The sequence below is a fragment of the Leptopilina heterotoma genome, unplaced genomic scaffold (assembly GCF_015476425.1).
Source record: "Leptopilina heterotoma isolate Lh14 unplaced genomic scaffold, ASM1547642v1 Lhet_103, whole genome shotgun sequence".
NCBI lineage: Eukaryota > Metazoa > Arthropoda > Insecta > Hymenoptera > Figitidae > Leptopilina > Leptopilina heterotoma.
In genome coordinates, this window is record NW_025110818.1 from 515,992 (window position 1) to 530,000 (window position 14,009).

The 14,009-nt window shown below is 27.5% G+C and overlaps 1 protein-coding gene across 1 annotated transcript in view; it reads right to left on the reverse strand.

Moving 5' to 3' along the window:
- LOC122501268 overlaps positions 1 to 14,009 on the reverse strand; it is a 162,740-nt gene that overhangs the window by 117,488 nt on the left and 31,243 nt on the right. The window contains exons 3-7 of the mRNA XM_043610607.1: positions 12,102 to 12,608; positions 8,435 to 10,650; positions 7,526 to 8,134; positions 6,914 to 7,441; positions 2,204 to 2,298 (exon numbers count right to left, since the gene is read on the reverse strand). Coding sequence (XP_043466542.1) covers positions 2,204 to 2,298; positions 6,914 to 7,441; positions 7,526 to 8,134; positions 8,435 to 10,650; positions 12,102 to 12,608 — 3,955 coding nt within the window. The remainder of the gene's footprint in view (positions 1 to 2,203; positions 2,299 to 6,913; positions 7,442 to 7,525; positions 8,135 to 8,434; positions 10,651 to 12,101; positions 12,609 to 14,009) is intronic.

Consider the following 14,009-nt stretch of genomic DNA (forward strand, 5'->3'; position numbering starts at 1 on the left):
AAAATTTACTAATTCAAAAGCAAAAAATTAGTCAATAATTCAAATTTACATTTTTTTTAATTCAAATTTAGAGAGAAAGTAGTCAAATTCATTAAAATTTATTTCGAAAATATAGTAAAATTTATTAGAATTATATTTTCTAAAACAATAAAAAAAACAGAAATTTATTTTGAAAATACTAAAATTTACTAACTAAAAAAATATTTATTATTTAATAAATAAATAAATACACAAAATATTTCAAATAATTTACTTACTAGCAATTTAGTAAACTCATAAATAAATAAATATTTGTTTTACTTAATTTACTATAATTTACTAAATATTATTTCAAAACTAGGCAAATTTACTATAAATTTATTTCAAATACTAAAATTTACTACAATTTACTAAAACTTATTTCGAAAAAATAAACTTTGCTAAAATTCTCCAAAATTTATTTTGAGAATTGTAAAGTTTACTGAAACTTTTTTTTATCGAAAATACTAAAAATCACTTACGAAAATTCATTCATCACTCACACCCACTTAATAATTTGTCCCTTTTAAAATAATAAAAATGAAAATAATAATAATAATAATAATTAAAGTAAGCGTAGATTTTGAGTGAAAATTTTTCAACGTCAACGATTAAACTAAAAATAGTCAATGCACTCTTGCTTATTTGCATACTGAGTCCTGTGTATAGAGAGGAGGACGTTAAATTTAGTTCTCTAAACGCGTTTTACCAAGCTCAGTCTTTTTTTTACCCCACAAAAGACATTTTACACGTTCAGTTTATTAATAGCCTTAGGCAAATAATTGCACTGTAATTACAGTAATTATCATGTTTTTTTTAGAATTTTGTACTTTCTTTGTGAATGCAAAAAATACAAAAAGAATATATTTCCATTTATTTAGTGTTGTTCAAAGTTTTAAAAACTTAAAAATTTCCAATTTCTAGTCTCGATTTTTACTTTGGGGCTGTCCATAAATTACGTAACACGTTTAGGGGGGAGGGGGGGTTCGAGAAAATGTTATCATATGTTACATGGGAGGGGGGGGGGTCAATCATCATTGTTACGTATTATTTATAAGGAACTTAATCTCTTTATAATGGATAAATTTTTGAAAAGCTGTCCCTTGCCGCCACTTCAATATAAGTAAAAATCGAATCATTTCGCGAACCGATTCTTGGGAATAATATACAATTTTTATTGTTAAAAAATCAATGTTATATTTTTGGTTGTTCAGTATGATTAATAAAATTATTCCTCTAAATGTTTTTTATATTTAACTTAATTTTGTATTGCTATTGTACGATATAAATACTAAAAATAGCAGTAATAAACAAATTTGTTTCGAAAAACGTTAGTAAAAAATATTTTTAAAAATTACGTAACATTGATAAGGAGGGGGGGGGTGTAAAACGATTTTGTTACAACTTGTTACATAGGGGGAGGGGGGGTTCAAAATTTCACTAAAAACGTGTTACGTAATTTATGGACGGTCCCTTTGTGAATATACTTCAAATTATATTTTTATTATTTTATTAATAGTTTTATTTATATTTTTATTAATAGTTATCTATTCAAATTTATTTGTTTTTTAAAGTTCTTTAAAAATTGTTGTTTATTTAAGTAGAAAGAAATACACGGAAAAAAGAATAAAATAATTTTTACTATACTTTCAAAGTAAAATTTAAAAAACTTCTAGTGTATTTTTGTAGAAAATTTTACAATTCCCAAACGAAAATTTTACTATTTCACAAAAAGTAAATTTTCATTAACTATTAACAAAAATTTACTTTTGAAGTAGCAAAGATATATTTTCTCCGAAAATAAATTAAACTTTTCCTTGAATTTCCCTCCTCGCGATGTGTATTATATAAGAACCGGAAATCAATTCAAAATTCTGTTCAAAATTCGAAAAAGAATAAAAAATCCCTTTTAAAATCCCAACAGGAATGTATTTTTTGAATTAGTTTCAATCTTTTTTTTTCTCAAAATGATTTTTTACCACCTACATGTCCTACATCGTAATTCTTACGAGTATTACGTTACGTGGGTTACGTACGTACGCAGGTACCACTTATCGTCTATGAATATCACAACGATAGACATCAATAATTCACGCCCCTCGATTTACAATATACCGCGCCGTATAAATAATATCGTAAAAAAAGAATTATTTACAAAAAAAGAAAAAAAAATTGAAAAACTCACCATTTTTGCTGTATTCTCTAACAACGACACTAGGAATGTTTGGCTTGTCCTTTTCCGCTTCTGCTTTCTCTTCAAGGTCATTCACTTCCTTATTGCTGTAATGAAAAGAAGAAGAAGAAAAATTTTTATTTTTGTTTTGCTAATAAATTTCCATTTAGATTGGCTTTACGATTTAATGTTATCTTCACTACAATCTCTGATGTGCAATATTGACATTGATAGTGCTGCAATTAGTTTCTTGCGCGGGTATTTTCATATTCTCAATATACATATAGGAATGTTAATTCCAATGTCAGAATTTTGATATTTTTCATTTTTTTTTTATTTTTTGCTGTTTTTAGAATCCGATGAATTAACTCAATTTTTTTATTATTTGTATATGAACGTTAAAATGAAAAAAAAATTTATTCAGGTGTTTCATTCATTATTATTTTATATATTTATTATATTTAGTACAATTATTATTATTATTAGTTAATATGATAATTAGCTATAATTGCAATGAATTGTCGTGGATTGTCAACGAAATAAAAAAAACCAATAAAAAGAAGAATAATTCTTTAAAAAGAGGAACAAAATTGCGGCTAATAAAGTTCGACTTATTCCCCATAGTAAATCATCTTAATAATACGACACGATTTCTATAAAATTATGGCATTACTGTCGCTCGTGAAGTGAAGTCTGCAAAATTCAATAAAAAAAAAAGAAGAAAAAAATTGAATTGCGAGCCTATACCTACGTCAGTTTTAACTCGATTAAATCTATTTGAAGGAAGGAGGCAGCTTTGCGAGTATATAGTAAGTAACATCCCGAGAATATCAAATGGAATGGCGCCGCACTTCTTGCCAAGTAGATAGGCAATATACATGGATAATTAGCGATGAGAAAACAAGATCAATTAATCGCAGTGCAGATCCGCACTGTGCACGACAGAAACTCGTCTAGTCTTTGCAACCAAAGGGTCACATGACGGATAATATTCTTTTTTTCTCACATTTTTCCCTATGCATCTTATACCACTATATATATGTATGTTTACACAACGAGTTTTCATTATATTATTATGTACCTGATGAAGCTTTTTCTTCTTTTTTTTAAATATCTTTTAAAAAATACGAGAAGAACAATTTTTTTATTTATCAAACTAATTATATTAACTAATTGCAATTATAAATAGTCATCATATTAACTAATTATACTATGAACTATATGGGATGGTTTTCTAAAACACTCACTGACTGATTGCCATTTGAAATTTGCCTGAAATTCTTTTCTTGAAATCAGTAAGAATTAACTGACTGTCAGAAGGTTGTAAGGATTTTAATTAACAATCAGTTATTTTCCAGCGACAGTCAGTTATTTATAACAAAAAATTTATTATACTTAATTGACAATCATTTATTTCTAACAATCAATTTGTTATACTGAATTGACAATCAGTTATTTTCAACTACCAATCTTTAAAATTTAACTAACAATCAGTTATCTTTAAGATACAATCAGATATTGTTAACAAACCATTAGTATTTTTAAAACAACAATTAGATATTATTAATCAGCAATTATTTATACTTAATTGTCAATCAGTTATTTTCAACTATCAATCAGTTAAAATTAACTTAAAATCAGTTATTCTTATCAAAGAATTAGTATTTTTTAATCAACAATCAGTTATCATTAACTAACAATTATGTATACTTAATTGACAATCAGTTATTTTCAACTAATCAATCTAATAATCAGTTATTTCTGATTTTTAATCAATAATCAGTATTTTCAAATCAATAATCAGTTATTATATTTAACCGACAATCAGTTATTTTTATAATTTATTATTAATTATTTATAATGAATTACCAATCAGTTATTTTTAACCAATAATCAGTATTTTTAAATTAACAATCAGTCATATTTAACAAACAATCAGTTATATTTAACAAGCAATCAGTTATAATCTGCCAATCAGTTATATTTAATTATCAATCAGTTATTTTTTATAAAAAAGCAATTATTTTTTAATTACAATCACTTTTACTTTACAGACAATCAGTTATTTTTAATCAGCAATCATTGGTAGTTAATAGACAATCAGTAATTTTAAATAAACAATCAATTATATTTAGATTGGTTACTCTTAATCAACAATCATTTATCTATATCTAACAATCAGTTCTGATTGACTTACAATCACTTATTAATAACTAAATATATCAGTAGAAAAATCATAAATATGACTAATTAACTAAAAAATATTAACTAATAAACAATAATTTCTACTAATTTATTAGTGAAAAGGAAATAATTGAATTCTTTCGACGAATTTTAATTAACATTTTTAAAAAAAATTTTGTTAAATACAATTTTTAAATTCTATTAAAAATAATTGAAATTCTGCAATAATTGAATATATTGCGAAGAAAATTTTAAAATTAAAATTATAATTACGGTGACTATAACTTCCTTTGATTATATTCGAAAAATATAAATAAAATTCTTTAAAAGAATTTAATTATTTTTAATAGAATGTGAAGAAATTTCAATTATTATTTGTTTAGAAAAATTCAATTATCTTGAAACAACAGAATTTCAAGTCTTATTTTTCAAAGTTTTAAAAAAAAGTTTGGCGAATATTCAATTTTATTAAAAATTATTTTTATTTAATAATTAATTTAAAATTGTATTATTTCGTATTATTCCGTATTACCGCGTATTATTCCGTATTATCGCGTACTATTCCGTATTACTGCGTATTATTCCGTATTACCGCGTATTATTGGGTATTAGCGCGTATTATTCCGCATTATTGCGTATTACCGCGTATTATTACGCATTATTGTGTATTATCGCGTATTATTCCGTATTACCGCGTATTATTCCGTATTATACCGTATTATCGCGTATTATTCCACATTATTGCGTTTTACCGCGTATTATTCTGTTTTACTGATTATTATTGCGTATTACCGCGTATTATTCCGCATTATCGCGTATTATTTTGTATTTTTCCGTATTATTTCGTATTATTCCGTGTTTTTCTGTATTTTTTTTATTTATAAAAATAATTGGAATTTTTTTTCAAAAGGTTCAAGTATTACGTAAGCATTTAAGGGGGAGGGGGGGTCTAGCTATTGCTTATTTTAGAAAATTTTTAAATTCTATTATTTTTAAAATTGCTAATTTTATTTTAAAAAAATAGTAGTAAGAAGTTAGCCGCGCTCTTTAGCGCGATAATTTTTGCTAGTAATAGTAATATGAACTAATATGAATAATTTAAGTTAATAATTTACACCAGAAACTAAAAACAACTTAACAAATCAGTTAATACTGGAAAAAAAATTTAAAAACATAGTATTAATATAATTCGAGTATTACTTACTATTCACTAATAATTCACTTACTTAACTTTATATATTTACTCACATTCAGTGAGTGAATTAAAAATGTTTTAATTCTACTGTAGAACGTGTGGCGTCGAAAATATTCTACGATATGATGAACTTAAAATTTCCTTCTTATTTAGGGGGTGTAGGCATTATATATGTATAATATAATACAGGTATAAAATATGGTCAATACAAACCCTTTGTACAATAGGGCCTTTGTTATTGAGGAAAACTTTGAGTTTAACTTTGTTTATCTTTACAACTGCTATAATACTTCGTCTGACATAAGACTATCTCTCTTCAATTTTAACCATGAATTTCTTTCTCTTTCCAAAACAAAATTGATAAGACTGTCTTACTTTATCTAATTTGCATATCTACTCGTTTCTCAATAAGGAAAATTTACTAATTCAAAAGCAAAAAGTTAGTCACTAATTCAAATTAGTAAATTTTTACTAATTCAAATTTCGAGATTTACTGTTCTTTTTTAAATCAATAATTCTCCATTGATACGAATTTTAATTAAAGAAACAAAATTTCTTTTGGCGAATTTTCTATTAAAAATCAGTAGAAGAAATAAAAGTTGAAAAATAAATTTATAAATGGAAAATAAATTTTTGAACTGACTGACAAATTTCTTTTTCTATCTCAACTTAAAAGTTATATTACTTAACATTTTCTTCTAAATAGAAAATTACATAACGTCATTAATTTATTATTTATATATAAACACTTGCAGTTAATGATTTATTTTAATTAAAATTTGACCCTAATTTAAAGGTCAATTTAATTTAAACTGCAATTTAATAGTAAAATAATTTTTTCTAAAATAATTGAAAAATAAAATATTCTTGCGAAATTTATATCCGTTTTTTTCTAATTATTATTGAATAAAAAATTGCATTTAGTAAAAACAATACCAACGACGATTTTTAGCTAATTTATCGTAAGACATTTATTTTTTATATTAATCATAAGAGATAAAAATATTTTATTTATACGTTAAATTTTGCAATTTATAAATTAAGAAAATATTTTTTATACAAGATGAATACACCTTTTATAGAAACTATTACGAAAATTTTTTATTCTTTTATATTTTATTTTTTGAATAAAGTTTTATAAATTATTTATTCTGATTGCTTGTTAAATATATTATATATTATTTACTTAATTATTTATTTATATTTTACTAAATAATAAAATTAATAAATTAATTAAAAAATATTAAAAAGAAACTTTCATAGAAATTTCTACAAAGAAAAAATGACAAAGAAAGAATAAGTTGCATAATATTTATAGAATAATTGAAAATAAGTACACTTACGCATTATTATATTCCAACGAATTAGTCTCCTCCTCTTCACCAATTGTTGCCAAATTGCTTTGCCAATAATAGTCTCCAGCATCACTTTCTTCACTTGTATCATCATCATCATCATCGTCATCCATCAATTCCTCCCTTTTGTAGCATCTCTTGATTTCTATTTCCTGCGCTAAATTTTCAACGTCTGAACAAATATTTTCCAGTCTTTCAATTGGCGTTTCATTTATTATTAATTTCCCATCATTAATTTCTTCTATAACAACACTATTAGCTTCACTTTCTTCCTCTTCTTCTTTATTACCATTAACAAAACAGTTGCATTCTTTGGACAGAGTTCGTTCATCTTTGGATGGTGAAACAATTTTTTTTAATTTACTCAAATCACTAATTTCTTGTTGTTGTTCCTTTTGTTCTTTTTGTCCTTTGTGTTCCTTTTCTTCTTTTTTTTTTGTTTGTTCTTTTGGTCCTTTTTGTTCTTTTTGCTCTTTTTGTTTTCCATCTTCTTTCAGTTCTTTCTGTCCTTTTGGTCTTTTTTGTTCTTTTTGTTTTTCTAGTTCCTTTTGTTCTTTTCGTTCTTTTTGTTCTTTTTGTTCTTTCTGTTTTTCTTTTTGCTCTTTTTGTTTTTCTAGTTCTTTTCGTTCTTTTTGTCCTAATTGCTCTTTTTGTTTTCCTTGTTCTTCTTGTCCTTTTTGTTCCTCTTCTTTTTCTTCTTCAAATTCTTGGTCTACTTTTTCTTTATTGCAATTTTCTATTTTTTCTTTTTTATTTTCCTTTCTAATTTCTTGCCGTGTGTTGTTATTCTCACTTTTCGATATATTTCCATTCTTCGTTTTAGTTTCTTCTTTTATTCTTTCTCTGCCTATTTCTTCTCTTCTTTGTTCTTGTTTCTTTATATTTTCCCTTCTTCCCTCTTCTCTGTTTCTTTCTTTATTCCTCTGTACTTGTCTATTTAAATTTTCCTCACTTCCTTCTTCTTTAATTCTTCTACTTCCTAGTTCTTCCCTTTTTACTTTTCTCTTTTCTTCGTCGTTTATTTCCTTATTTCTTGAATCATCTCTATTTAATTTTCCTTTGCATTTCTCATCTTTGTTCAATTTTCCCTTACTTTTCTCTTCTTTGTGTAATTTCCCTTTGACTTTTTCATCTTTGCTTAATTTTTCTTCACTTCTCTCTTCTTTGTAGGATTTTTCTCTGCTTTTCTCTTCTTTGTTTATTTTTTCTCTGCTTTTTTCTTCTTTACTTAATTTTTCTTTGCTATTTTCTTTGCTATTTTCTTTGCTGTTCTCTCTGCTTTTTTCTTTGATTTTTTCCTCTCTGTTTATTTCTTTATTTTTCAATTCTTCTTTATTTAATTTTTCTTTTCTAGATATTTTTTCCTTACCTAGTTCTTCTTTCTTTATTTCATCTTTTTTACTTATTTTTTGTTTCCTTTTTTCCTCTTTGTCTATTTCTTCTTTTCTTGGGTTTTCTCTTTTAATTTCTTTTCTTTTCGTTTTGTTTTTTATTTCACCTTCCATTGTATTTTCTTTTTTTATTTCTTCTCTTCTATTTTCTGGTTTTATTTTTTCTCTTCTATTTTTAGGTTTTATTTCTTCTTCTATATTTCCTCGACTTATTTTTTCTCGTCTAATTTCTTCCTCTCTCCTTTTACCGTTTAGAATCTCTTCCTCTTTTCTATTTTCTCGTTTTACTTCTTCTACTCTTCTTTTTTCTTCTCTTTCTTCTAATTCTATCTCCGTTTTTCCTTCTTTTCTTTTTCCTTTCCACTTTTTGTCTATTTCTTCTTCTTTGCCTTTTACTTCTTTTTCTTTTTTCTCTCTTTCTTCCTCTTTTTCACTTTCAGAATCATCGACCTCAAACGAAACCGTATCCTTATTTGTCATCTCGACCAATTTTCCTTTCAATGGAGAATTATTAAACTTACCTGGAAAATTACTTTTTCCTCTTTTCATTTCTTCTTCAGCATTTTCACTGATCCGTCGAACATTCGTCTCCGTATTGTCGGAGATTGTCGAGGATTGCCGATGCTGTATTTCGTCGGACATTTTAATCTTCATCTCAATAATGTCCAATAATTTATTCGTCTGCATTTCCTTAGTCGGAAATTTTCCACTTTCTCCTTCCATCGACTCTTGACTCATTGTCAATAAATTTCCCTCTTCCCTACATTTTCCCGTTGGTAAATTTTCCATTTCATCTCCCTTCGAATTCACTTCACTTCCTGTTTGCCTAAAATTCAATTTATCCGGTGAATTTTTCAATTCCTTTTGCAATTCTTCGTCAAAATTCAACTTATTCGGTGAATTCTTTAAATCCTTTTTCAATTCTTCTTCAAAATTCAATTCTACTTCATTTTCTGGGTTTTTCGTATTTTTACCATTTTTCACCTCAATCAATTCCTCATCATCAACTTTGATCGATTCTTTTGAGAATTTACTCGATTCTTGAGAAATGGAATTATTTTCATCTGTTTTCGTTCCATTGCTTTCACTTTTTGGTATTTCTGCTCCATTCTCTAAATTTGAATCCAGAAATTCAGACTGATTACTCTGGTGGTTTATTGATTCTGGTGCTGATGGGAGTTGTCGTCTAGGAATTGAATTAGGAGGCGGTGGTGGTGGAGGCGGACGCTTCCTTCTCGTCTTCAAATCTTTTCTTGGCATTGGTTTTGGAGGAAGAATCGGCGTCTCGATTTTTTCCGTCAAATAATCATCATTCTTTGATGATTTAATTTCCCCATTAGAAATTGGCTGATTCACCGGAATTCTATTCACATGATTCCTAATTGGCAAGGGAGGTGCAGAATTTACCTGCTGCTGCTGATCAACAATGTCGATCAATGGATCAAGACGTTGATGATGATGATGATTAACAGCTTCGATCAATGGATCAAGATGATGATTAATAGTTTCGATCAGTGGATCACGATGACAAAGATCAACACTCTCGATCAGTGGATCGTCATGATTATCCTGATTATTCTGATGATTAAGATGTAGATCTTGATGATTATGATGAGGATTTAGATGATTATCTTGATGATTTCGATCTTGATGATGGTCCTGACGATGATGACGACGAAGGCGATGATGATCGACGTCACCATTGACAATGGACTCGACCAATGATGCGTCGTCCTTAATAGGTCGAAAGTGGGTTTTCGAATCAGCTGCCAAGTCGGTGTAAAAAATGCCCGGACTTAATTCATGGCCGTAACTGAGTGGAGCGTCTTGGAAGCTCAAAGGCGGTTGGAGTGTGATTGTCTCCTCGATGAGAACGGTATTGGGAGCGACAACAGCGGTGACACGTTCGACGTCGCCTCGCGATTCGACGTGAGTGACGGCTTCTGAATTTGCTAGGCGAGTGAGAAGATAGTCGGGTGGATTTGTGGTGAATTCGAAATCCAATTGATCGAGTGGTGTGAGCATTCCTTTGAGATTGAGGCCATCTGTTTGGAATTCTTTTGCGTTACTGCTGCTACTATTATTATTGTTATCATTGCAATGGTCATTGGTGTGTTGATGATGATGATTTCCTTTGGTGTTGTCTGTGGCGTATTGCTCGGAGCCTGCGATCGATGCTGTCGAGGCTGTCGAAATTGTTGAGACACGATCCGAGGTGGAGAATCTGTCGACAACTGTTGAGAGAGAACTGCTTGTTTCGTCTGATGTGCTTCCGTGAGTGCTCGATGTGTCTTGAATTCTTGCGTCCAGGTAGACCGTTGCCTCGGGTGGTTCCTGGAAGAATTGTTTTCTTTTTAATTTTTTGTTCAATAGGAGCATTAATTAGAAGTGGAGAAAATTTTAGAGGAGTAGGAAGATGAGGAATAAAAGAAGTTGATGAAGAAGAATAGAGAAGTTGGTAAAAAAGCTTTTGAAGAAGAAGAGGAATAAAAAAGTTGATAAAGAAGAGAAAGATTGGAAAAGTTGATGAAATAGTTGCTCAAGAAGAAGAGGAATAAAACAAGTTGATGAAGAAGAATAGAGAAGTTGATGACAGAGCTTTTGAAGAAGAAGAGGAATAAAAAAGTTGATGAAGAAGAAAAAAATTGAAAATTTGATGAAACAGTTGCTGAGAAATAAGAGGAATAAAAGAAGTTGATGAAGTACAGAAGGAAGGGAAGAAATTGATGAAGAAGAATAGAGAAGTTGATGAAAGAGCTTTTTAAGAAGAAGAGGAATAACAAAAATTGATAAAGATAAAGAATGGAAAAGTTGAAAAAATATTTGCTGAAGAAGAAGAGGAATAAAAGAAGTTGATGAAGAAGAATAGAGAAGTTGATGAAAGAGCTTCTATAGAAGAATAGGAATAAAAAAAAGTTGACGAAGAAGAGAAAGAGGGGAAAAGTTGATGAAATAGTAGCTGAATAAAAAGAGGGATAAAAAAGTGGATAAATAAGAGGAAGAAGGGAAGAAGTTGATGAAAGAGCTTTTAAAGAAGAAGAGGAATAAAAAAAGTTGATGAAGAAGAGAAAGGAGGAAAAGTTGATGAAATAGTTGCTGAGGAAGAAGAGGAATAAAAGAAGTTGATGAAGTACAGAAGAAAGGGAAGAAGATGATGAAGAAGAATAGAGAAGTTGATAAAAAAGCTTTTGAGGAAGAAGAGGAATAAAAAAATTGAAGAAAAAGAGAAAGAATATAAAAATTGATGAAATAGTTGCTGAAGAAGAAGAGGAATAAAAGAAGTTGATGAAAGAGCTTTTAAAGAAGAAGAGGAATAAAAAAGTTGATGAAGAAGAAAAAAAATGGAAAATTTGATGAAACAGTTGCTGAGGAAGAAGAGGAATAAAAGAAGTTAATGAAGTACAGAAGGAAGGGAAGAAGTTGATTAAGAAGAATAGAGAAGTTGATAAAAGAGCTTTTGAGGAAGAAGAGGAATAAAAAAATTGAAGAAAAAGAGAAAGAATATAAAAATTGATGAAATAGTTGCTGAAGAAGAAGAGGAATAAAAGAAGTTGATGAAAGAGCTTTTGAAGAAGAAAAAAGGAACAAAAAAGATGAAGAAGGGAATGAAGGGAAGAACTTGATGAAGAAGAGAAAGAATAAAAAAAGTTTATGAAATAGTTGCCGAAGAACAGGAACAAAAGAAGTTGATGAAGAATAGAAGGAAGGTAAAAAGTTGATGAAGAAGAAGAGTAGGTACAAAAAACAAAAAAAAACAAAAATCAAGAAACTACAATTATCCACACCTGTTTGAATTTACATAAATCAGAAGAATAATCCTTGGGCAATGCTTTGGGGCTCTCATTTTTTGCATTAATTCCACTCTTTGGCGAAGAATAACAACTCTCATAAGCGGAGGATTTAATACTGCTATTACTGCTGCTGCTATTGCTGTTGCCGTTACTGCTTCCAAGAAAACTCGATTGCGATTGTGGCGAACCATTTTGGGACGTGGGAACGGATTTTGCACTGTCCCATGATTTTTTCACTGGACTTGGATTTGCCTCGCCGTCAGCCAATCCACGTGGATGTCTCAATTTCCTAGGTGGCACTGGTGGCGGTGCCAATGGTAATTCAGGTGGTACTTTATTCTTCTCCAATAATGTCGTTTTTCTTTCGGCACTAACCACTTCCGGTCGCAGTGCACCGCGACATCTCACCATTAATTTTATCACCAATTGCGATTCCTTGAGCCGTCTAACGCAATCCAAGCGGGTCATTAAAATCACTGGCACTCCATCGATTGAGAGGATCTAAAAAATAATTTCAAAAATTTAGAAAATTGATCATTTTTCTCCTTAAAGAATAAAGGAATTTAACTTTTATCATTAAAAATAAATTAAGAAAAATTAAGTTAATAATAGATCATTTTTATTTCTATATTCTATTTTAGTAAAATTTATCCATTATATTTATTTTTACAATAGAAAACATTGATTTTTGTAATATATTTACTATTAATTTATATTTTATTTATTACTATCAATTAATATAAAAAATTTAGTCTTTTTATAAAAAAATACATTAATTTAAATAATATTATATTTACTTTAATGGTAAATAAATATAATTAATTTTCTTTTGTATTATGTATAGAAAATGTACAAAGAAAGTATTGTTTGGGAATTTCGTCAAATAAAAATTCTTTAACCGGAAATGCGTTTAGTTTACAGTTCTACAATTGTAATTTGCAGTTATACGCATTAGGATCGTGAAAAACTTCCTGAATGTACCGCAAAATAAATTTTTACTCCTTTTTTGTTATTTAAATGACAAAGGAAGAAGTAAAAATTAATATTAGTGGGAAAAAAATATTTAAAAAAAAAAATTCTAGTCTTTTCAATAAAATATTTTAATATAAATAACAATAAATTATTAGAAATAAATAAAATAAATATAAATATGTAAAATAAATAAAATATAAATAATAATAATAAGAAATAATAAATAATAAAAAATATAAACAATTTATAAATGAATATAAATAATAATAATAATAATAATAATAATAATAATAATAATAATAATAATAATAATAATAATAATAATAATAATAATAATAGAGAGCTTGTCAATTAATATAAACGACTTTTAATTTTTAATTTTTAATTTACTTTCCTTCTCGATATTTTTATCTCCATCAATTTTTTTCGAGTTTTAGAATTAATTTCTTCACTAAATAAATTGATATTATTTAAAATCTCGGTTTTTTTTATAAGCCTGTTAATTCTAAATAAATAAATAAATACAACAATGCATATTATACAATAAATAAAGTAACAAATAATAAGAAGAAAATAAAATAATAAGAATAATAAGTAAAAATAATAAAGTAAAAAAATAATAAAAAAATAAGTAAAAAATAATAATACAATGATAATATAAATAATTTACAAATAAGTATAAAAAAATAATCCTAAGAAAATATGCGATTTTTAGCTCTCAACTGATTTTGCAAGTTCAAATCATAAATGGAAAAAAAGGTAAAGTGTATTTATCTGGTCATACTAACTGGCCACGTGAGAGATACTATTTTACATCAAATAAATAAAAAGAAAAAACGTAAATACAGAATTATGCGTCTATATGCATGTAATGAGGAAATGTCTTATGGAAAGTAATATTTCACAATTTTGGTACTAATAAGTCGTGTG